This window comes from Muntiacus reevesi, chromosome 3 (assembly GCF_963930625.1).
Source record: "Muntiacus reevesi chromosome 3, mMunRee1.1, whole genome shotgun sequence".
Taxonomy (NCBI): domain Eukaryota; kingdom Metazoa; phylum Chordata; class Mammalia; order Artiodactyla; family Cervidae; genus Muntiacus; species Muntiacus reevesi.
In genome coordinates, this window is record NC_089251.1 from 138,136,278 (window position 1) to 138,160,662 (window position 24,385).

The 24,385-nt window shown below is 36.3% G+C and overlaps 1 protein-coding gene across 10 annotated transcripts in view; it reads left to right on the top strand.

The window, feature by feature from the left end:
- KANSL1L (KAT8 regulatory NSL complex subunit 1 like) overlaps window positions 1-24,385 on the top strand; it is a 122,502-nt gene that overhangs the window by 5,904 nt on the left and 92,213 nt on the right. For 4 of the 10 annotated variants that reach the window (XM_065930656.1, XM_065930665.1, XM_065930663.1 and 1 more), the window contains exons 2-3: window positions 8,134-11,025; window positions 14,011-15,127. In XM_065930656.1, coding sequence (XP_065786728.1) covers window positions 14,040-15,127 — 1,088 coding nt within the window. In that variant the 5' untranslated portion in view covers window positions 8,134-11,025; window positions 14,011-14,039. The remainder of the gene's footprint in view (window positions 1-8,133; window positions 11,026-14,010; window positions 15,128-24,385) is intronic. The other 6 variants (XM_065930662.1, XM_065930661.1, XM_065930659.1 and 3 more) reach the window with 4 other exon arrangements.

Genomic DNA, 24,385 nt, shown 5'->3' on the forward strand with positions numbered 1-24,385 from the left:
AAGAAATAAACTTTGGCATGTCTTACTGAAGTTGTCTCTGGTTGGTAGTTTTTATGATACTTCTAAGAAAATGTTTATTGAAATCTAGACTTTTTGCTGTAGGGTTATTTGCTTTGTGGATTATCTGTGACAGTTTTGCTGTGGATTGGTATGCTTTTTGGTTCACTATGCCTAAAATTTCTGGGCTGCAGATGTGCTAAGGAATGATTATTATTTATTTTAATTCGGAATGCAGGTTGAAAACTCTTGTAAAAAACATGAAAGTGAAGTTCACACACGGCAAATATAATTGATTTTTGGATTATCTAGAACTATTGCTTCTTCAAGAGAAAGTGTGAAGGTATTAGTCACTCAGTCGTGTCCTACTCTTTGTGACCCATGGAATGTAGCCCGAAAGGCTCCTCTGTCCATGAAATTTTCCAGGCAAGAATACTGGCCTGGGTTGCCATTCTCTTCTTCAGGGCGACTTCCCAACCCAAGGATTGAACCCTGGTCTCCTGAATTGCCAGCAGATTCTTTACTGTCTAAGCCACCAAGAGTTAAAATAATTTATCTGGTTGCTTTCTTATCACCTTTGAAAGGGTGATAAGATTTCTTGCAGTCTTGCTGCTTAAATCCTGTTAGGTTACTATTTTAGTTTCTGTATGTTGTGGTTAAGGAAGTTGTTTTTTTCTCAGTTTTGCTCATTCCATATTCTTTGAAGTCTTATTTATACGGATTGACTAAATTCCTTTTAGAGAAGGAACCTATTTTGCTTGAGTATCTTGGGTGTATATAAAATAAATATCATCAAAGATGATAGTGGTGCCAACAGTAAACAGAATACAGTATTTTAGCAACTAGAAACAAATTTCTTAGATCTAAGTAAGATCCAAATACTGTTTTTCCCACCCAATATCTGCATAATTAAAAACTGAATATTCATAAGAATATCAAGATGTTTGGAAAACTCCTTTGAGGATTTGCCTTTTTCACATTCTTTTTGTATAACCTAAACTGCTATTATGAAAAGTTCATGTTTCTTTTTATTTTTTAAAATGTGTCTGCACATTTTAAATTACGTGTGTAGCTCACATCATATTTCTATTGGACAACAATGTTCTATACTAGTATTTTTTAGCCTTGAGATTCTTTTCACAGTAAAGTATCTTATGAACCCCTTTCCTTGAAATTTTTGTTATGTTTTTGTATTTATTTGGCTGCGCTGGGTCTTAGTTGTGGCACACCAAGTCTCTGTGTCATGCAGGATCTTTTAGTTGCAGCACATGAACTCTCAGTTGTGGCATCCAGGATTTAGTTTCCGACCAGGGATCAAGTCTGGGGCCCCCTGCGTTGGGAGTGCAGAATCTTAGCCACTGGAGCACCAGGGAAGTCCCCTTGAAGTTTTTTTAAATGATTTTATTATTTTGGATGATGTTTATTGAAGAAATACTTATTAAGGGCCTACTGTGTACCCAACAATATTTTACGATAGAGCAGTTAATGAAAACATTCACATCCTGCTTTCATATGGCTTTCATTTTAGTAGGAAAAATGTATGATAATTTTTAGTGATAAAAAATTTTTAATGAACTATTATTCTAAATACTATTGGCTATTACATATAATTTTATGTACTTTAATACAGTGCTTCATGTATTGAATGACTTATGCTATATAATTTACTTTTGGCATTTATCTTGCTTTGTGTTCTCTGAATTTTGTGGATCTGTAGTTTTATGTCTGACATTAATTTGGAGGAATTCTCAGTCATTATTGCTTCAAATATTTCTTTTCTCTTCACCTTCAGTGTTCCCATTACGTGTATATGTTAACACCTTTTTTAGTTGACCCACAATTCTTGGATATTCTTGTTTATGTGTCCCCACCCCCCAACCCACCCTCCCCCACCACCATCTAGCCTCTTTTCATTTTGTAAGTTTCTGTTGATATATCCTCAAGCTCAGATCTTTTCTGAGCCATGTCCAGTCTACTAATGAGTCCATCAAAGGCATTCTTACTTCAGTTATGGTGGTGTTAGTCTCTAGCATTTCTTTTTTTTTTGGCCAGACCACATGGCAAGTGGGATCTCAGTTCCCCAACCAGGGATTGAACCTGTACTCCCTGCGCTGGGAAGTCAAAGTCTTAATCCCTGGACTGCCAGGGAATTCCCACCAGCTGAACTTTCTAAGTTTTCTTTTAGGGTTCTTTCTCCTTTGTAGTATCTCTTCCTTTGTTCAGATAAATGTGAGTGAACTCCGTGGCATGATCCTGGACTCCTTTCTCTGGCTCATGTTCTAGATAAGTTTATAATTGCTCTTCAAACACACCAAATTTATTCCTGTTTTAAAGGTTTTTATGAATTGTCTTTTTTCCTTTGAAAGCTCTTACTTGAAATCTTGGTTAGATTTTAGTCATTTCTAGTCTTAGAGCAGATGTTATCAAGAGACTTCCTTCATCTACAAATCTAAGTTAACTCCTACTGCAATATCAGTTCAGTTCAGTCGCTCAGTCCTGTCCGACTCTTTGTGACCCCATGAATCACAGCACGCCAGGCCTCCCTGTCCATCACCAACTCCCGGAGTTTACTCAAACTCATGTCCATCGAGTCGGTGATGCCATCCAGCCATCTCATCCTCTGTCGTTCCCTTCTCCTCCTGCCCCCAATCCCTCCCAGCTTCAGGGTCTTTTCCAATGAGTCAATTCTTTGCAAGAGGTGTCCAAAGTATTGGAGTTTCAGCTTCAGCATCAGTCCTTCCAATAAACACCCAGGACTGATCTCCTTGAGGATGGACTGGTTGGATCTCCTTGCAGTCTAAGCATAGTGATACTCTATTACTCTACTTTGATTTTTATAAAAACAATGAGACCCCTATTTACTTCTTATCTTTTTATTTTCTTATTTCTTATTTACCATTTGCTGGGTAAACTGTAAGCTCTGTAAGAATAGAAACCTTACTTTTCATGCTAACTACCATCTCTCTAGTACCTAACATAGTGTCTCTTAACATGCTTCTCAGTCATTGTGTGTGTTAACTGAATAGTTTAATGTTTGATCTTAGATCAAATATACATTTAATGAAGGTGGGTTTCCCTGGTGGCTCAGTGGTAAAGAATCTGCCTTCAATGCAGGAGATGTGGATTCAATCCCTGGGTTTGGGAAGATTGCCTGGAGAAGGAAATGGCAACCCACTCCAGTATTCTTGTCTGGAAAATCCCATAGACAGAGGAGCCTGGTGGGCTACAGTCCTTGGGGTTGCAAAAGAATCTGACATGACTTAGCAATTAAACAACAAAAAAATAAAATGCAGCTTCCACCAGAAATAGAAAAAACTGTATTTCTGAGAAAAAATAAATTTCTTCACTTTCTGCTTTTAAAAAGTCAACTGGTTAATTTCCATGTTTTTTTGGAAATGTTTTGTTTTTAAAAGATGAAATAGGTTTTCATTTGCCAGTCACAAGCACTTCTATATAAATAACTTCTTGTGGTATGGATGGATTTATACCCAAATGAAAAACCAGGTGGTCTTACTTGTAGTTATTCTCAGTATCTTAAATTGGCTTCCAAAATACTGGAGATACCTTTTAGATGTTATAAAATAATTTTGATCATGTGGAATACAGCTTATGGAACTAGTGAAGATATCTTTAGGTGAACTGGCAGAATTATTATTTTATGCTCTCAAATCAGCGTTCTTCATGTGCTCTGCCTCTAAACAGTTGTCTGTTATGCATAAGATCAAATAATACACAGTTGAAAATGCTTACAATTTAAAACTGTATTATAGTTGAAACCATTTTTCTGAGTTAACCTGAATGGTAAACTCAGTGACTTTCAGGAGTATGCACATCTGATTTCCACTAACTCCTAGACATACTATCTTTTGTATATTTATGTCAAAGGCTCCTCAATTGTTATGTTTTAAATAGTTGTTAGATGTTTGTTTTATTGTTTATTTTAATTTTGAGGAAGTCCAAGTTACCAGTTTTTTCTCTTACGAATGTTTCTGTGTCATAGTTTAAAAAAAAAAAAAAAAACTTTGCCCAACCCAATATCACAAAGATTTTCTCCCATTTTTTTCTAGACATTTTATGGCTTTAAGTTTTACATTTAGGTCTGTCCATTCTGATGTATGTGACTGTTTTTGTATAAGGGAGAAGGTATGGGTTAAAGCTCAGAATTTTGCAGATGGGTGCCTTATTGTTCCAGAAGCATTTGTTTAAAACCCGTCTTTCTGCATTGAAGTGCCATTACATCTTTGTCAGAAATCAGTTGACTGTATACCTGTGGGTCTACTTAACAGCTCTCTTTTTTATTTCCCCCCATTGATCTGTGTCCATTTTTGACCAATTCATGCTTATTTTGACCAAAGTAAATAGATAGGCATTATGAGTCCTTTAGCTTCATTCTTGTTTTGGCTATTCTAGTTCCTTTCTGTTTCCATACAAATTTTTAAAAATTTGTTGATATTTACTTTGGCTGCATGGGGTCTTTACTTGCTGCACATGGGCTACTCTTCATTGCTTTGCATGAGCTTGTCATCATGGTGGCTTTTCTTGTTGGATGGGCTCATGGGCTCGAGGCACGTGAACTTTAGCAGTTGCAGCACACAGGCTGAGTAGCTGTGGCTTGTGGGCTTCGTTGTTGCAGTATGTGGAATCTTTCCCGACCAGGGCTCAAACCTGTGTCTCCTGCATTGGCAAGCAGACTCCTTACCACTGGACCATTTGGGAAATGCTCCATACAAATTTTTGAATCAGCTTATTGATATTAACAAAATTCCTGCCAAGATTTTGACTGGGATTGTGTTAAATCTATATATCAGTTTAAGGAGAATTAACATTGCAACAATATTGAATAATTAATCCATGAGCACAGCGTGTCACGCCATTTATTTAGATCTTGTTGTTGTTCAGATGCTAGTTGTGTCTGATGTGGACCCCATGGACTGCAGCACACCAGACTTCCCTGTCCTTCACTGTCTCCCGGAGTTTGCTCAAACTCCTGTCCTTTGAATCGGTGATACCATCTCATCCTCTGTCATCCTGATCTCCTCCTGCCCACAGTCTTTCTCAACATCTGTGTCTTTTCCAACGAATTGGCTCTTTGCATCAGATGACCAAAGTATTGGAGCTTCAGCATCAGTCCTTCCAATGAATACTCAGGGTTGATTTCCTTTAGGATTGACTGGTTTGATCTCCTTGCTGTCTAAGGGATTCTCAAGAGTCTTTTCCAACACCACAATAAGAAAGCATTGATTCTTTGATGCTCAGTGTTCTTTATTTTCCAGCTCTCACATCCATACATGACTACTAGAAAAACCATAGCTTTGACTATATGCACCTTTGTCAGTAAAGTGATATCTCTCCTTTTTAATACGCTGTCTAGGTTTATCATAGCTTCTCTTCCAAGGAGCAAACGTCTTAATTTCATGGCTGCAGTCACCATCTGCAGTGATTTTGGAGCCCAAAAAGATAAAGTCTGTCCCTGTTTCCATTGTTTCCCCATTTTATTTTCCATGAAGTGATGGGACTGGATGCTGTGATCTTAGTTTTTTGAGTTTTAGGCCAGCTTTTTACTCTCCTCTTTCACCCTCATCAAGAGGTTCTTTATTTCTTCTTCACTTTCTGCCATTAGAGTGGTATCATCTGCATATCTGAGGTTATTGATATTTCTCCTGGCAGTCTTCATTCCAGCTTGTGATTCATCCAGCCCAGCATTTCACATGATTTACTCTGAAGTGGTGGTGGTTTTTTCTAGTGTGTAGATCCTGCACATTTTTTGTTAGATTGACACTTCAGTATTTCATATTTTTAAACTATTGAACTTAATACTGCTTTTAAATTTTCTATTTCTGATTTTTTATTCATTTCCAGTATTTAGAAATAAAAGTGATTTTTGTGTGTTGACTTTTTTATCTGCTACCTTAGTAAGCACATTAGATCTAGGAGCTTTTTTATAGATTCTTTTAGGACTTTCCAGGTGGCTCAGTGGTAAAGAATCCGCCTGCAATGTAGAAGACAGAGGTTCATCCCTGGGTCAAGAAGATTCCCTGGAGAAGGAAATGGCTACCCATTCCAGTACTCTTGCTTGGGAAATCCCATGAACATAGGAGCCTGGTGGGGCTATGGTTCATAGAGTTACAAAGAGTCAGACACAACTGAGTGATCATGTGTGTGTGGAATTTTCTATGTAGAAAATCATGTCATCAATGAGTAGACACAGTTTTACTTTCCAGATATATGTGACTCTTGTTTCTTCTTCTTCTGTCCCACTGATTAGGACCTCCAATGTGATGATGAATAGGAGTAATGAGAACAGACACTTTGCCTCATTCCCAGTCTTAACAATGAAAATATTCAGTCTTTCATCATAACCATGAAGTTGTCGCTAGGCTTTTGTGTAATGTTCCTTATCAGGTTAAGCAATTTCCCTCTTTTTCCTGGTTTGCTGAATTTTTTTCCTGATTATGAACAGACACTAGATTTTGTCAAATGCTTTTTTTTTTTCTTTAGCCTTTTGATATGGTGGATTTCAATGATTATTTTTATTTTAAAAATGATAACTGAAGTAGACGTTGCTACTATATAAGTTCTGGAATACCTTTAAAAATTATGACTGTTTATTCAGCCAACAAATATCTGACAATTATTGTGTACCAGACATTGTTTTAAGTGCTGCAGATTAGAACATTGAACAAAACTGAGTTCTGCCCTTGAATTATATTATTTTCTAGAATGTAATAGATGTCAGGTTCTGATATTAGTGTTCTGAGGCTCAATATAACAGTGTAGGGGAATGGAGAATCATGAAATGAGGTGCTAGGGCTATTTTAAACAATTAGTTAAGGTAGGGCTCTCTGAGGAGGTGACTTTAGAGCAGAAATATGAATGAAGTGAGGGAGCCAGCCATCTTATATGTGGAAAATTGTTCCATACTGAGAGAATTGCAAATATGAAGTCTCTGAAGCAAGGACTTGTTTGGTGTGTTTCAAGAATAGCACAGAGGCCAGTGTTTATGGAATGTAGCAACCTGTGGAGAAAGTTACTAGGAGGCGAAGTAGTCAGGGACTTGATAGTGAAGAACTTTGTAGGCTGTGATAAGAACAAGTTTGGATTTTAAGTATAAGCAACCACTTTTTTTTAAACCAACTATTTATTGAGTATCTGCTATATCTCAGATACTTTTGCATGTTGAAGACAGAGTAGTTAACAAAATAGTAAAAAGTTCAAGCAGTTGAAATGTTAGTAATAAGTGTAGTTGCTTATGTCATATGCAGGTAGTTAGAAGTGACAGAGATTAGAATGCTCAGTAAACATTATTATACATAATGATTATATGTTTAATTAAAAAGTTGGAATAAATGGACTTGTGTCTTACACTAAAACTACATGAACATAGTTTAATTAACCTTTTTTAATTATAGGAGACATAGCTATTTTTGTGAGGTTCTCTTGGTTGCAAAGTAGAGAGACTTTCAAGCTAGGGTTTTGTTTTTTGTTGTTGTTTTTTTTTTTTTTTATAAGGATTCACTTGAGAATGGAATACAGAAAAACCTAATGGAAATATTAGAACAGGAACTGTGATATGGTTAGACCTTCCAGAGTCCAAAATCCCCAAGTCTTTAAACCCAAGTGCATTAATTATGTTTTGGTATGTAGCACACCAAAGAGATGGAGCCAAAACAAAAACAACACCTAGTTGTGGATGTGACTGGTGATGGAAGCAAGGTCCGATGCTGTAAAGAGCAATATTGCATAGGAACCTAGAATGTAAGGTCCATAAATCAAGGCAAATTGGAAGTGCTCGAACAAGAGATGGCAAGAGAATGTCGACATTTTAGGAATCAGTGAACTAAATGGGCTGGAATGGGTGAATTTAACTCAGATGACCACTATATCTACTACTGTGGGCAAGAATCCCTTAGAAGAAATGGAGTAGCCATCATAGAAAACAAAAGGGTCCAAAATGCAGTGCTTGGATGCAGTATCAAAAACGACAGTATGATCTCTGTTCGTTTCTAAGGCAAACCATTCAATATCATGGTAACCCAAGTCTGTGCCCCAACTGAAGTAGCTGAAGTTGAACAGTTCTATGGAGACCTACTGACCGTCTAGAACTAACACCCCAAAATGATGTCCTTTTCATTATAGGGGACTGGAATGCAAAAGTAGGAATTCAAGAAACACCTGGAGTAATGGGCAAATTTGGCCTTGGAGTACAGAATGAAATGGGGCAGAGTTTTGCCAGAAGAATGCACTGGTCATAGCAAGCACCCTCTTCCAACAACACAAGAGAAGACTCTACACATGGACATCACCAGATGGCCAACACCGAAATCAGATTGATTATATTCTTTGCAGCCAGAGATGGAGAAGCTCTATACAGTCAGCAAAAACAAGACCAGGAACTGACTATGACTTAGATCATGAACTCCTTATTGCCAAATTCAGACTTAAGTTGAAGAAAGTAGGGAAAACCACTAGACCATTCAGGTATGACCTAAATCAAATTGCTAATGAGTATACAGTGGAAGTTAGAAATAGATTTAAGGGACTAGATCTGATAGACAGAGTGCCTGATGAACTATGGACAGAGGTTTGTGACATTATACAGGAGACAGGGAACAAGACCATCCCCAAGAAAAAGAAATGGAAAAAAGCAAAATGACTCTCTGAGGAGGCTTTACAAATAGCTGTGAAAAGAAGAGAAGCCAAAAGCAAAGGAGAAAAGGAGATATAGCCATTTGAATGCAGAGTTCCAAAGAATAGCAAGGGGAGATAAGAAAACCTTCCTCATCGATCAGTGCAAAGAAATAGAGGAAAACAATAAAATGGGAAAGACTAGAGATCTCTTCAAGAAAATTAGAGATAGCAAGGGAACATTTCATGCACAGATGGGCTCAATAAAGGACAGAAATGGTATGGGCCTAACAGAAGCAGAAGATATTAAGAAGAGGTGGCAAGAATACACAGAAGTACTGTACAAGAAAGATCTTCATGACCCAGATAATCACGATGGTGTGATCACTCACCTAGAGCCAGACATCCTGGAATGTGAAGTCAAATAGGCCTTAGGAAGCTTCACTACGAACAAAGCGAGTGGAGGTGACGGAACTCCAGTTGAACTATTTCAAGTCCTAAAAGATGATGCTGTGAAAGTGTTGCACTCAATATGCCAGCAAATTTGAAACACTCAGCAGTGGCCACAGGACTGAAAAAGGTCTGTTTTCATTCTAATCCCGAAGAAAGGCAATGCCAAAGAATGCTTAAACTACTGCACAATTGCACTCATCTCACACCCTAGCGAAGTAATGTTCAAAATTCTCCAAGCCAGGCTTCAGCAATTCGTGAAATGTGAACTTCCAGATGTTCAAGCTGAATTTAGAAAAGGCAAAGGAACCAGAGGTCAAATTGCCAACATCGGCTGGATCATCAAAAAAGCAAGAGAGTTCCAGAAAAGCATCTATTTCTGCTTTATTGACTATGCCAAAGCCTTTGACTGTGTCGGTCACAATAAACTGTGGAAAATTCTGAAAGCTATGGGAATACCAGGCCACCTGACCTGCCTCTTCAGAAATTGCAGGTCAGGAAGCAACAGTTAGAATTGGACATGGAACAACAGAATGGTTCCAAATAGGAAAAGAAGTACATCAAGGCTGTATTTTGTCACCGTGCTTACTTAACTTATATGCAGAGTACATCATGAGAAATGCCAGGCTGGATGAAGCACAAGCTGGAATCAAAATTGCCTGGAGAAGTATCAATAACATGCAGATGATACCACCATTATGGCAGACAGTGAAGAAGAACTAAAGAGCCTCTTGATGAAAGTGAAAGAGGAGTGTGAAAAAGTTGACTTAAAGCTCAGCATTCAGAAAACTAAGATCATGGCATCCAGTCCCATCACTTCATGGCATATAGATGGAGAAACAGTGGAAACACTGGCTGACTTTATTTTGTTGGGCTCCAAAATCACTTCAGATGGTGACTGCAGCCATGAAATTAAAAGATGCTCACTTCTTGGAAGGAAAGTTACGACCAACCTAGACATATTAATTAAGAAGCAGACATTACTTTGCCAACAAAGGTCCATCTAGTTAAGGCTATGGTTTTTCCAGTTGTCATGTATGGATGTGAGAGCCGGACTATAAAGAAAGCTGAGTGCCAAAGAATTGATGCTTTTGAACTGTGGTTGTGGAGAGTCCCTTGGATTGCATGGAGATCTAACCAGTCCATTCTAAAGGAAATCAATCCTGAATATTCATTGGAAGGACTGATGTGGGAGCTGAAACTCCAATACTTTGGCCACCTGATGTGAATAACTGACTCATTTGAAAAGACCCTGATGCTGGGAAAGACTAAAGGCAGGAAGAGAAGGGGACGACAGAGGATGAGATGGTTGGATGGTATCACCGACTCGATGGACATGAGTTTGAGTAAACTCCGGGAGTTGGTGATGGACAGGAAGGCCTGGCGGGCTGCAGTCCATGGGGTTGCAAAGAGTTGGACATGATTGAGCAACTGAACTGAACTAATGTAGCATGTAACACATTAATCTATAATTTTATGGTTTAAAACGTTTATTTCACAGTTTCTGTGGGTCAAGAATCTAGGCATGGCTTCGCTGAGTTCCTCTGGCTCAAGGTTTCTCATAAGGCTGCAGTCAAGGTGTTAGAGTTACAGGCATCTGAAGGCTGGAATGAGGAAGGATCTGCTTCTCAGATCACTGGCATGACTGTTGACAGGCTTTAGGTCATTGCCATCTATTGGCTGAAGTCAGCATTCTTTGCCATAAGAGTCTTCCCAGGTCACAGTGTGGCAGTTAGTGTTCTTTAGTGCGTGAGGGGGTGACAAGATGGAAGCCACGGTCTCTTTGTAACCTGATTTTAAGAGTGGCATCCCATTATCTCTTTTGCATTCTATTTGCTAGAAAAAAATGTCACTAAATCCAGTCCACACTCAAGAAGAAAGGATTACACAAAGACATGAATACCAGGAAACTGGGATTATTAAGATCATTTTAGATGCTGCCTATCACACCAAGTAAGCCGTAGAGATCTTACCAGAGTTTTTTGTGTGTATGCTTTATTCTAGTTCTCTACCATAAATGTTTCTTAGCCACTCTCAATGTCTACATTCCTTTTTCTCTTTTTTCTATCAACTCTAGTTCTTATCTAATAATCTGTGTATCTTTTTCTGCTCAGTTTTTAGTTTTCCCTTATCTCTAGTTTATCCAGGGCATAAGAAATCCACTGCTTTTCATTATTTCACCCATGTCCCTGCTGCCACCACTTTGATTACATACTTGACACCCTTTTCAAATTTCTAAAGGAGAGAATGTGGGTAAGGAGGGGATAGAGTATAGTATCTTTTGAGTATAACTACCTCAGAGAGAACTGTGATTAGGGCAGTTTCCCTCAGAGAGCAATAATGTAATTATCTAAACACTATTGTTGATATCTATAAATTAGAAGTTATGGTCATTGCATTAAGTGACAGATTGAGTCTTGAAAAAAAATTTCCCAGTGCTAGCTTTTTAAATATTTTTCTGTTTTTCATAAAAGTGCAAAATATATTTTTAAAAAGAAAACCCAATATTCTGGTTATTTTTTTCCTATTTGTTTTACATTTGGAAAAATTGAAAATCTTTTATAAATAGGACTTATCATTTTTGAGACATATACAAGTATATAAATTTTGAGACAGAATTATACAGAAATCTGTTTTTTGAGACATTGAACAGTAAAATATAAAAAGCAAATATTTTTATCACACAGGATTAACAACCATTAACATTTGTTCATTTTTCACTTAATCTTTTTCCCCTAAGTAATAAAATATTATAGTTAAAATTCAGCTTATCTTAAAACAGCACTCTTAGTTCTGTTTCATGCAACTTACCTGACTACTGTTACAATTTTGGTGGGTATTTTTCTGGTTCCTCTTTTGTTCTTGTAAACACATAAACACACATGTGTATATATACATAAATATGGTATGGTTTTGTGTTTGTATTTTATTCATATAGTACCATAGTATGGGCTTCCCTCATAGCTCAGTCGATAAAGAATCTGCCTGCAATGCAGGAGACTTGGGTTCAATCCCTGGGTCGGGAAGATCCCCCCTGGAGAAGGAAATGGCAACCACTCCATTATTCTTGTCTGAGGAATCCCATGGACAGAGGAGCCTGTGGACTACAGTCCATTGGATTGCAAATAGTTGGACACAACTGAACGATTAAACCACCACCTCTGCACCATAGTATATATATTCTGCACCATTTTTTTAAAAATTATTTTGTTTTTGAGATTTGTCCATATTGACACATATAGATCTAGGTCATTCATTTTTTAACCACTATCTAGCATTCCTTCCTGTTTTAATGTCAATTCTCTTATTGTTAGATATGTAGGTTACTTTGAAAGAGTGGTTTTCTCATACAAACTCTGATCTCTTGTGCACCTTTCCACATTATTGTCAAATTAGCTTCAAATTATGGTTCAGATAGATGTAAGAAGTCTTATTTACCCACATTCCCATGGTAAGTGATATTTTCAGACTTAAAACTCTCTTTTCAATTTGATTAGAAAACTCATCTCTTGCTTTATTAATCTACATTTGCTTTATTACTGGTAAGATTGAGTATATGTTTAATGACATATCATATCATATCAGAGATGTCATCATCTCTGAAGTATCTGACTGTTGTAACTTTTGCTCGTTTCTAGTTCTTTATGTATTCTGGATACTAATCCTTTGTTGATATATGTTGCAGATATCTTCTCCTAGTCTGTCACTTTTAACCCTGTTTATAGATTTTTATTCTAATTTCATAGACATGTTGTGCTTTTTTTTCCCTTTTGATAATTCTTGTTAGTCTTTGCAGAGAATATGATTTTGATTTTGTGTTTTTAAACAAGAATGAAGGATCTAGAGTTACAGCTAAGTCCAGGGACTTAGCTTATGTGAATTTGGCTATTTAAATGGCTTCTAACTATCATGTGTTTTGAGACAGAAATTATAGTGTTATAGTTACAAAGTATCTCCGAATATGTGAGATTGTTAATTATATAAAATGTTTTCACTAACTCTTTAATCTTCATAATTTTTAATGGTACTAAATTACCTTTTTTATGTAAGAATATGTAATTTTATACTTTTTCCTTTGATAAAATAATATGGACTTTGTTTAATTATGGGATTAATCTTTAGTGTCATCTGTTATATTCCCCGCTATGTTTTCAGGCAGGAGTAAGAGCTTCTGTAATGATAATTGATGAATATCCATTTGTGAAAAGAAAATAATGATTGCAGACTTTTTTTAGAAAAAAATTTTTCATATCGCTGATTAGGCTCGTTTTCACTACCACATTATTTTATGCACCTGTGAAATAATATACTTTTTTTTTTTGGCTGTGCCACGAGGCTTGCAGGATCTTAATTCCCTGAGCAGAGATGGAACCCAGGCCCTGGCAGTGACAACACCAAGTTCTAACCACTGGACCACCAGGGAATTTCCAATTATATACTTTTTTATGTGTAGTTCAGTTCTATGTTTTAGTTATTAATACTGTTCAAATTATGAAGTTTAAATTGAGAGACGAAAATTTTGAGCAGTTATATTTTATAAAAATTATATTTTTGTTTGGAAATGTGGAATCAATTCACATTTTCAAGTATGAATCCCATGATGGATTTTTTTTTCTTTTGACTATCACTAATCATTGTAAAAAAAATGAAATCTTGAGATATAATTGCATTCACAAATATTTGACTCTTATGTACTAGATACAATACATCTTTCATTGGAGTTTTGGGTAGTAAGCCTATAGTCAGAGTGAAGAATAATCCTTATTATTCCTTATGAACTAGCAAAGAGCGGAGATAATGTTAGGAGTTGGCAAGTTAAGAAAGAGTTTGGTTCCATTCACTTTTTAACCAGAGACATTGAAAGTGTTGCCCTTGGTAATAGTATGAGCATAAAACCTTTTTCTTGATATTTGATCTTTTATTTTTACATTGTTTTAGGTTTCCAGTAATTATCTGCAGGATTCGCCATGACCCCGGCTCTGAGGGAGGCAGCAACAAAGGGTATCTGCTTTTCATCTTTATCAAGTACCATGGAATCGGACAAGATGCTCTGCGTGGAGAGTCCAAGAACTGTAAATGAAAAGCTAAAGGGAGACACTTTCTCTCAGATGCTGGGATTTCCAACTCCTGAACCTACTCTTAACACTAATTTTGTGAATTTAAAACATTTTGGCTCCCCTCAGTCTTCAAAACATTACCAGACAGTTCTTTTAATGAGTTCTAACGCTACGTTAAATAAATACAATGAGAATTATAAACAAAAGAAATTAGGGGAACCCAACTGCACTAAGCTGAAAAACATACTGTGTAATGGCGGCAATATTCAGCTCAGTAAAATCTGTCATTCTCGTTCTGAGGAGTTCATCAAAAAGGAACCTCTGTCAGATACCACAGGTCCATGCGTGACAGATGTACAAATTATTTTGGATTCAAATGTAACCAAAGACACTAATGTAGATAAAGTACAACTGAAAAACTGTAAATGGTACCAAAAGAATGCACTTTTGGATAAAGTTAGTGGAGGTGAGATTAAAAAGGGTTTATTGCACCATGCTCAAAACAAAATTGGACCTGACCACTCATATGTGCCTATTAGTTCCTCAGCTGCTGAAAAGGAGGAGGAAGTGAATGCTCGCTTACTTCAGTGTGTAAGTAAACAGAAAATTTTACTTAGCCAGGCTAGAAGAACTCGGAAACATTTGCAGATGCTCCTGGCAAAGCATGTTGTTAAGCACTATGGTCAACAGATGAAATTTTCTATGAAACATCAGCTCCCCAAAGTAAAGATTTTTCATGAACCTACCACAATTTTGGATAACAGTTTACCTAAATGCACTGAAATTAAGCCAGACATCAACATATTGACTGCAGAGACTAAATTGTGGAATGACACAAAAAATGGCTTTGCACGGTGTACAGCTGCAGAAATCCAAAGATTTGCACTGTCTGCTACAGGGCTGTTGTCTCATGTTGAAGAGGGTCTGGATTCTGATGCAACTGATAGCAGCTCTGATGACGATTTGGATGAATATACCGTTAGAAAAAATGTGTCAGTGTAAGTGCAAAGTTATTATTAGACCTTTTACTGTTCTGTGTATAGCAGCAACTTTTTCTTGATTTCAAGATATGTTAAAAGGAAAGCAGTTTTCTAAAATCTTAATGCCATAATCTCTTAAGTTATAAAACTTTGGTAAACTTTATTTATTTATTTTTTTTTGTAAACTTTAAAAATGTTTCATTTGTTAAAAATGACTGTGTGAATATATCCATACTATTTAAAAATAAGTTACCTGATTGCTCTATCTAGGAAAAGCCCACATAGGAATAATGAAAAATAATTAGCTGTAAGTATGTGTTTTTTCTGTTCTTCAATGGAATAGGCTATGGACAGCTCTTAAGTTTTTGCTCAAGTAATCTAGCTAAAATGTATGGTTCAAAAGATTTAAAGTCAGCATAAGGCGCCCTCATTGGCTTAAGGAGTCAGTTGGTAGTCCTTTTAAGCTGACCTGCTACTTAGAAAAAATTTTAGCTATTTACAGACTCATATTCATAGCTGTCAGCTCTGGTCTTTACCAGCTTAGTCAATTTTTGCTAGATTAATACAATCAAAACAAAATTAAAATGTCATCTATTAGATACCTATTCAGTGCTTCTTATTTGCTGGACCCTAGTTTGTAGGCAAAATATTCACAGCCTCTACCCTCTTGGGAATCTGCCACAAAGAGTGGTATCTAGATATCTTATGAAACAAAACAAACTTAGAGAAAAATAGTTTTACTCATCATACTATTTTAATACTCCAGAACAGCTCTGGTAGAAGTTTCTAGGATGATGGAAATGTTTTATATCCGTGTATCCAATAGCCACTAGCCCTCTGTGGCTATTGTGCACTTGAAATGTGGCTGGTACAACTGAAGAACTGAATTTTTAATTTTATTCAATTTGAATTAGTTTTATTTTAGAAAACTAGATATAGTTTTTAATCTAGCTTTCATATAACCTGTCAATGTCCCTAAATTGATGCAAAATACTGTGTGGTATTTGGGGAGGAAGAAGTTCATCATTTTTATCAAATTCTCAGATAAATAAGAATTATTAGAGAATTAGAAGCTGAATACATTAGTGTGTGTGTGTGTGTGTGTGTGTGTGTCAGTTGCTCAGTCGTGTCCAACTCTTTGCAACCCCCATGAACTGTAGCCCTTCAGGCTCCTCTGTCCGTGGGATTTTCCAGGCAAGAATACTGGAGTGGGTTGCCATTTCCTTCTCCAGGGGATCTTCCCGACTCAGAAATCGAACCTGGGTCTCCCGAACCTGGGTCTCCCGTATTGCAGGCAAATTTTTTTACCATCTGAGCTACCAGAGAAGTGAATACATTAATCTTTACTAGGAAATAAAAAGTCAATGTATTAATTTTTCTAGAGAAGAGTAAAACATAAAACAAAGTGACCATTCCAGGCTTTTGGTGTTCTATTTTCACAATATTTGAAATGTATTTGAATGTGACAGCTCATAGTTATTGAGGACATGTTTTTTTTAACTGGCATTGTTGTGCTATTTACTTTACAGTTGACATTATTTAATCCTTTCAACAACCATGAAAGGTAATTTTTGTTATCTTTATTTTAGTTAATAAATGACTTGCCTATGGTAAAAAAGCCAATTAAGTGATGGAGCTAGGCTTCTTACCCCATGTATATGAAACTTTATACCTCTGGACTTTCTATTGAACCATGCAGCTTTGTCAACATTATATCAGTGGTGCTTATATTATTAAGCACACACGTTCTGAAGAAAGCCCAGAAATTTATCAGGTTTTCTACTTATAATGCTTTTGAAGTAATTCAGTTTAATATTTAGTAGGTAAATGTAGATTATTTACTTTTTTGTTGTTAGAGGTAATGGGCAGGATTTTTTAATATTGAAATATAATTGATATACAATATTATTTTTCAGGTATGCTGTGTAGTGATTTGACATTTACATACATTTTAAAGTGATCATCACAAAGTCTAGTAACCATCTGTCCACATACAAAATTATTACAATATTACTAACTGTATTCCTTATGTGTTACAGCTCCACGCCTATGTATTTTATAAATGGAGGTTAATTCCCTTCACTTCTTTACCCCACCACCCAACACCCTGCCCTTCTAGATTCCATATATGAAGTCATATGGTATTTGCCTGACTTACTTAGCATAATACCCTCTAGATTTATCCATATTGTTACATATGGCAAGATTTAATTTTTTATGGCTGAATGATATACCATCGTGCGCGCGCATGTGTGTGTATGTATAAACCAACTTCTTTCCCTGTTCACTTATGGGTGGATACTTAGGTTGCTTCCTTATCTTGGCTATTGTAAACAATGCTGCAGTGAACATGTGGGTGCCTATATCTTTTTGAGTTAGTGTTTTGTTTTCTTTGGGTAAATACCATGAAGTGGATTACTGGATCATATAGTAGTTCTATTTTTAATTTTTTGAGCAACCTCCATACTGTTTTTTGTAGTGGTTGCACTGGTTTACATTCTCACCAACAGCGCACAGGGGTTCTTTTTTTTTGCACCCTCGTCAACACTTGTTACTTCTTGTCTTTTTGATAATATCCATTCTAATGGTGTGAAAAGCTCATGATGGCGGTTTTGATTTGCAGTGATGTTCAGCTCTTTTTCACGTACCTGTTGGCCATCTGTGTCTGTTTTGAAGAAATGTCTATTTAGATCCTCTGCTTATTTTTCGATCAAGTTTTTTGTTTTTGATGTTGAGTTGTGTGAGTTCTTTGTATATTTTGCGTATTAACCCTTCATCAGATATATCATTTACAAATATATTTTCCCATTCAGTATTCTGCCTTTTGATGTTTTGGTAGTTTCCTTTGCTAACCAACTTAATTTTAAGCAACTTAAGGCAAGTACTACTATTTTCTTTCATTGTATACCCAGTTGCTAGCATTGTCGACTTTTCAGTAGTTTTTTGGTGTTTGTTGAGTGAATGAATGAATTTTTCTGTATTTGTATATGTAGTTGTAAAGCTACAAAAATTGTGGTTGGCAGTCTGTAAAATTTCTCTGTTTTTTATCTTTTCTCCTTCCATTCTGAAGTTTACTTGATTTTTCCTCCTTTCTTCCTTGTCTGTAATAATAAACTAGTCACAACATGTATTTTACACAGTTTAGAACCAGCATAAGTGTGTGTTGAATGGATAAATGAAATATGCCAAAATGTGGACATTTAAATGTCATTTTTCTAATATTTAACATTTTAATTTTGATAAGTAAAATTGATAAAATATATTTTCTTAAAGTCTTGAATTATATAATTACAAGTGTCTTATTTATTTTTGTTTTTTAGTTTATAGTGTGTATAAGAAAAACAAATTTCTTTACACCATCACTCTCACCAGGAATATGAGAAGAGATATCTGTGAAGAGATATGATTGTTTTAGGAAATTGGAAAGTACTCATATTGCCCATTAGCAGTTATTTTAAATATATATAATTCATAATGACATTACTGATATAGTTTAATAAGACTAGTGTGCATTAAAGTCAGTTTACTTTGAAAATCAAGATAGCAGGACTTCTTTGTAGGTTTGAGATATAATCCTATTTTAATGGAATCCGCCCCCCTCCATGTTCTGTTCCTTTGTGGAAGGAGCACAAGTTCTGGACATACTGTATTACAATCATGGCTTGCTCTGTGACTCTGAGCAATGGTTAGGTTATCCTTAACCCACTGAATCAGATTCCTCTTTTTTTGGTGTACATTAAAGTGTTCTGGAGATGATTAGATGAAATAATAATGTACCTATATGTAATAAGGCACTGATTTGACAGCCAATATAGAGTGTCTTATTAAGCAATTTATAATTTTGGAAAACTGGAGCTTAATATCCCATGGGAAACTTGGGGAAACAGAGTTAAATATATACCTAAGTTAACCATTTGAGAGGCAAAGAAGCTGGAGTGTTTATTTGTACATGAAATGCCATCAGTTACTGAGTTAAGACTATTCCTATTTGTGTTAATTCCAGTTCCTTGGCAGTTCTCTTCTGCCACTTGAGTGAGAAAGATCACTTAAGCAATAACAAAAAACCTTTAAAGAAATGCAGATGCTGGCATTTGGAAGTCAGGTCTGTGTGTGTGAATTGGTAAGTTGTGAAAGTATCTGATCCCATGGACCACAGCCTTGTCTAACTCAATGAAACTAAGCCATGCCTTGTGGGGCCACCCAAGATGGATGGGTCATGGTGGATAGATCTGACAGAATATGGTCCACTGGAGAAGGGAATGGCAAACCACTTCAGTATTCTTGCCTTGAGAACTGCATGAACAGTATGAAAAGGCAAAATGATAGGATTCTGAAAGAGGAACTCCCCAGATCGGTTGGTGCCCAATATGCTACTGGAGATCAGTGGAGAAATAACTCCCATCTTAAAGGAGATCAGTCCTGGGTGTTCATTGGAAGGACTGATGTTGAAGCTGAAACTCACCCTGATGCTGGGAAAGATTGAGGGCAGGAGGAGAAGGGGACGACAGAGGATGAGATGGTTGGATGGCATCACCAACTCAACGGACGTGGGTTTTGGTGAACTCTGGGAGTTGGTGATGGACAGGGAGACCTGGTGTGCTGCAGTTCATGGGGTCGCAAAAAGTCAGACACAACTGAGTGACTGAACTGAACTGAACTGATGTGTGGGTCACAGACAGAATCTGCTGCAATTATGTTAGCTCTTATCTGATGGTAAGGGCTTAGAGTTCTGGCTTTTTTTTCCCCCTCTGGGAAATGATGGTTATTTACTTTCTTCCAAGATGAATGTGGGAAAACTTATAGATTTTTAACACAAACATGTTCTGATCCTCCAAGCTTGTAAAAAAAAAAAGAAGAAGAAAAATGGTTTCTTGTCTTATTTGAGAAAATCTGCCAATATTTTTTAAATCATTCAACTATCTTTGATGTTGGGAGAAAAATCTCTTCATTTTTCCAACTTATTTTCCATACACTGAAATTTTCTTTGAGTTGTTTACTTCGGTATGTAAATTGACTCTCTTGATAAGGAAATTCTTTTAAACAAAATCAGATATTCACTAAGAAATAAAGGAGTATTGTTGATGCTTGCTTAAAAGCTATGAGGTGACTCCAGATTGAAAGGAAAAAAACAAAGTAGCTTCTTATAGACCAGCAGAAATTGAATCTTCAGCTTTCTAAACACTTTCTATTTTGCCAGTAGAAAGGAAAATTTTCGGTGATGAATGTTCCTTTGAGAAATTTGATAAATAGGAGTATGAACTCAGTGTGACATTCAGAGAGTAAAGAGATGAGTAATGCTATATTAATAAATTGCAAATAAGAGTATTTAAAGTTTGTATAATATCATGTTGACAAATTATTTTTGTATTTATCACCTTTTAAATTCTCTGTGCTTCATAAATAGATGGGGGATGTCTGATTCTTTTTTGTTTTTTTTTTTTTTTACTGGTATGGGAAACAGAAAAAGTTGAATGAAAGACAGTCCTAGAGAAATTGCAGTGGTATTTGAGTGACAGCTTGTGATGAAAGGGAAGTAAAGAGTAGAAATTAAAAAATGTAATTGTGAAACATTATTAGTTACAAAATGGTAAAGAAAGTATTTTATATTGTGGTATATGCACATTGCTGAGGAACGTAATACTTCAGTTAAAATAAGCTCATTGGTTTGTATTTTTTTTTAACTAATAAAATCTATTTTCAAGTAGTGTTAGGTTCACAGCAATATTGAGCAGAAAGCACAGAGAGTTCTGTATACTCCCTCCCTGCTCCACACATACATTTCCTCTCAGATTGACACCCCCACTGCAGTGGTACTATTTATTTCAATTGACATTCCCCACCATAGCAGGACTATTTGTTTCAATCAGTGAGCCTCCAAAGATACATCAGCATTGCCCAAAGTCCAGTTTAATATAGGGTTTACCCTTGGTATTGTACATTTTATGGGTTTGGACAAAATTGTTAATTATATGTATCCATCACTGTAGTATCATACAGAATGATTTCACTACCCCATAAATCCTCTTTGTTCTGCCCCTTCATCCTTTCTTCCCTCATAACCCCTGACAACCACTAATCTTACTACCTATGTAGTTTTGCCTTTTTTTGAAAGTCATATAGTTGGAATGATGAAATGTGTAGCCTTTGCAGATTGGCTTCTTAGTACTAGGCACTTAAGTTTTTTCCATATTTTCCTGGCTTGATAGCTCATTTCTTTCTAGCGCTGAATAATATTCCACTGTCTGCATATAACCAGAGTTTATTTAATCCATTCAGTTGTTGAAAGATGTCTCGGTTGCTTCTAGGTTTTGGAAGTTATGAATAAAGCTGCTATAAACATCTGCATGCTGGCTTTTGTGTGGACATACATTTTCAATTCATTTGGGTAAATGCCAAGGAGTCCAATTGCTGGATTATATGGTAAGAGTATGTTCAGTTTTGTAAACAAACTGCCAAACTGTTTCCCAAAGTAGCTGTAATACTTTGCATTCCAGCCAACAATGAATGAGAATTCCTATTGCTCCACATCTTTGCCAGCATTTGATGTTGTCAGTGTTTTGGATATTGGCTATTGTAATAGATGTGTAGTGGTATATTATTGTTGTTTTAATTAGCAATTCCCAAGTGACATAGGATGTTGAATATCTTTTCATATGCTTACTTACATATATCTTCTTTGGTGAGGTGTCTATTCAAGTCTTTTGCCTGTTTTTTAACTGGATTGACTTTTATGAGTTCTTCATGTTTCAGATAGCAGTCCTTTATTATATATGTCTTTTGCAAGTGTTTTCTCCCAGTCTATGGCTTGTTTTTTCATTCTCTTTCAAGTGTCTTTTACAGAGGAGTTTTTAACTTTAATGAAGTCTAGCTTATCAATTGTTTCTTTCATGGATCATGCCTTTGATGTTGTGTCTAAAGTGTCATCACCATATGCAAACTCATCTAGATTTTCTCGTATGTTATCCTCTTGAAATTTTATAGTTTGTGTTTTACATTTTGGTCTATGATCAATTTTGAGTTAAATCTTGGTAAGAGTATAAGGTGTATGTCTAGATTCTTTTTTTTTTTCATGTGAAATGTTTAGTTTTTCCAACATTATATATTGAAAAGATTGCCCTTTCTCTGTGGTGTTGCCTTCAGTTCTTGTCAAAGATCAGTTGACTGTATTTATGTGGATTTATTTGGGGGCTCTATATCAGGTTCTGTTAATCTATTTATTCTTTTGCCAATACCACACTGTCTTAATTACTGTAGCTTATGTTAAGTCTTGAATGTGAATTATTTCAGTCCTCTGACTTGACTCTTCTTTAATATTGTGTTGCTATCTTGGGTCTTTTGCCTCTCTATATAAACTTTAGAATCATTTTATTGATTTCCACAAAACAGCTTGCTGGGATTTTGATTAGGATTGCATGGAATCTATAGAGCAAGTTGGGGGAAACTGGCATATTAATAATATTGATTCTTCCTATCGATGAATATGGGATAACTCTCTAGTCTTTTAGTTCTTTTTTGATATCTTTAATCATAGTTTTGTTGTTTTTCCTCATGTAGATCTTATATATATTTTGTAAGATTTATACCTAAGAATGCACTGGTCACAGCAGACACCCTGTTTCAACAACACAAGAGAAGACCCTACACATGGACATCACCAGATGGTCAATACCGAAATCAGATTGATTATATTCTTTGCAGCCAGAGATGGAGAGGCTCTATACAGTCAGCAAAAAAAAAGACCCGGAGCTGACTGTGGCTCAGATCATGAACTCCTTATTGCCAAATTCAGACTTAAATTGAAGAAAGTAGGGAAAACCACGAGACCATTCAGGTATGACCTAAATCAAATCCCTTATGATTATACAGTGAAAGTGAGAAATAGATTTAAGGGATTAGAACTGATAGATTTAGGGATTAGAACTGATAGAGTACCTGAAGAACTATGGACAGAGGTTTGTGACATTGTACAGGAGACAGGGATCAAGACCATCCCCAAGAAAAAGAAATGGAAAAAAGCAAAATGGATGTCTGAGGAGGCTTTACAAATAGCTGTGAAAAGAAGAGAAGCCAAAAGCAAAGGAGAAAAGGAAAGATATACCCATTTGAATGCAGAGTTCCAAGAATAGCAAGGAGAGATAAGAAAGCCTTCCTCAGGGATCAATGCAAAGAAATAGAGGAAAACAGTAGAATGGGAAAGACTAGAGCTCTCTTCAAGGAAATTAGAGATAGCAAGGGAACATTTCATGCACAGATGGGCTCAATAAAGGACAGAAATGGTATGGACCTAACAGAAGCGGAAGATATTAAGAAGAGGTGGCAAGAATACCCAGAAGAACTGTACAAGAAAGATCTTCATGACCCAGATAATCATGATGGTGTGATCACTCACGTAGAGCCAAACATCCTGGAATGTGAAGTCAAGTGGGCCTTAGGAAGCATCTCTACGAACAAAGCGAGTGGAGGTGGTGGAACTCTAGTTGAGCTATTTCAAATCCTGAAAGATGATGCTGTGAAAGTATTGCACTCAATATGTCAGCAAATTTGGAACACTCAGCAGGGGCCACAGGACTGGAAAAGGTCAGTTTTCATTCTAATCTCAAAAAAAAGCAATCCCAAAGAATGCTCAAACTACCGCACAGTTGCACTCATCTCACACGCTAGTAAAGTAACGCTCAAATTTCTGAAACGTAGGCTTCAACAATACATGAAATGTGAACTTCCAGATGTTCAAGCTAGATTTAGAAAAGGCAGAGGAACAAGAGGTCAAATTACCAACATCTTCTGGATCATCGAAAAAGCAAGAGAGTTCCAGAAAAGCATCTATTTCTGCTTTATTGACTATGCCAAAATCTTTGACTGTGTGGATCATAATAAACTGTGGAAAATTCTGAAAGAGATGGGAATACCAGACCACCTGACCTGCCTCTTGAGAAACCTGTATGCAGGTCAGGAAGCAACAGTTAGAACTGGACATGGAACAACATGTTGGTTCCAAATAGGGAAAGGAGTACGTCAAGGCTGTATTTTGTCACCCTGCTTATTTAACTTATATACAGAGTACATCATGAGAAATGCTGGGCTGGAGGAAGCACAAGCTGGAATCAAGATTGCCGGGAGAAATATCAATAACCTCAGATATGCAGATGACACCACCCTTATGGTAGAAAGCAAAGAATAACTAAAGATCTTGATGAAAGTGAAAAAGGGGAGTGAAGAAGTTGGCTTAAAGCTCAACATTCAGAAAACTAAGATCATGGCATCCAGTCCCATCACTTC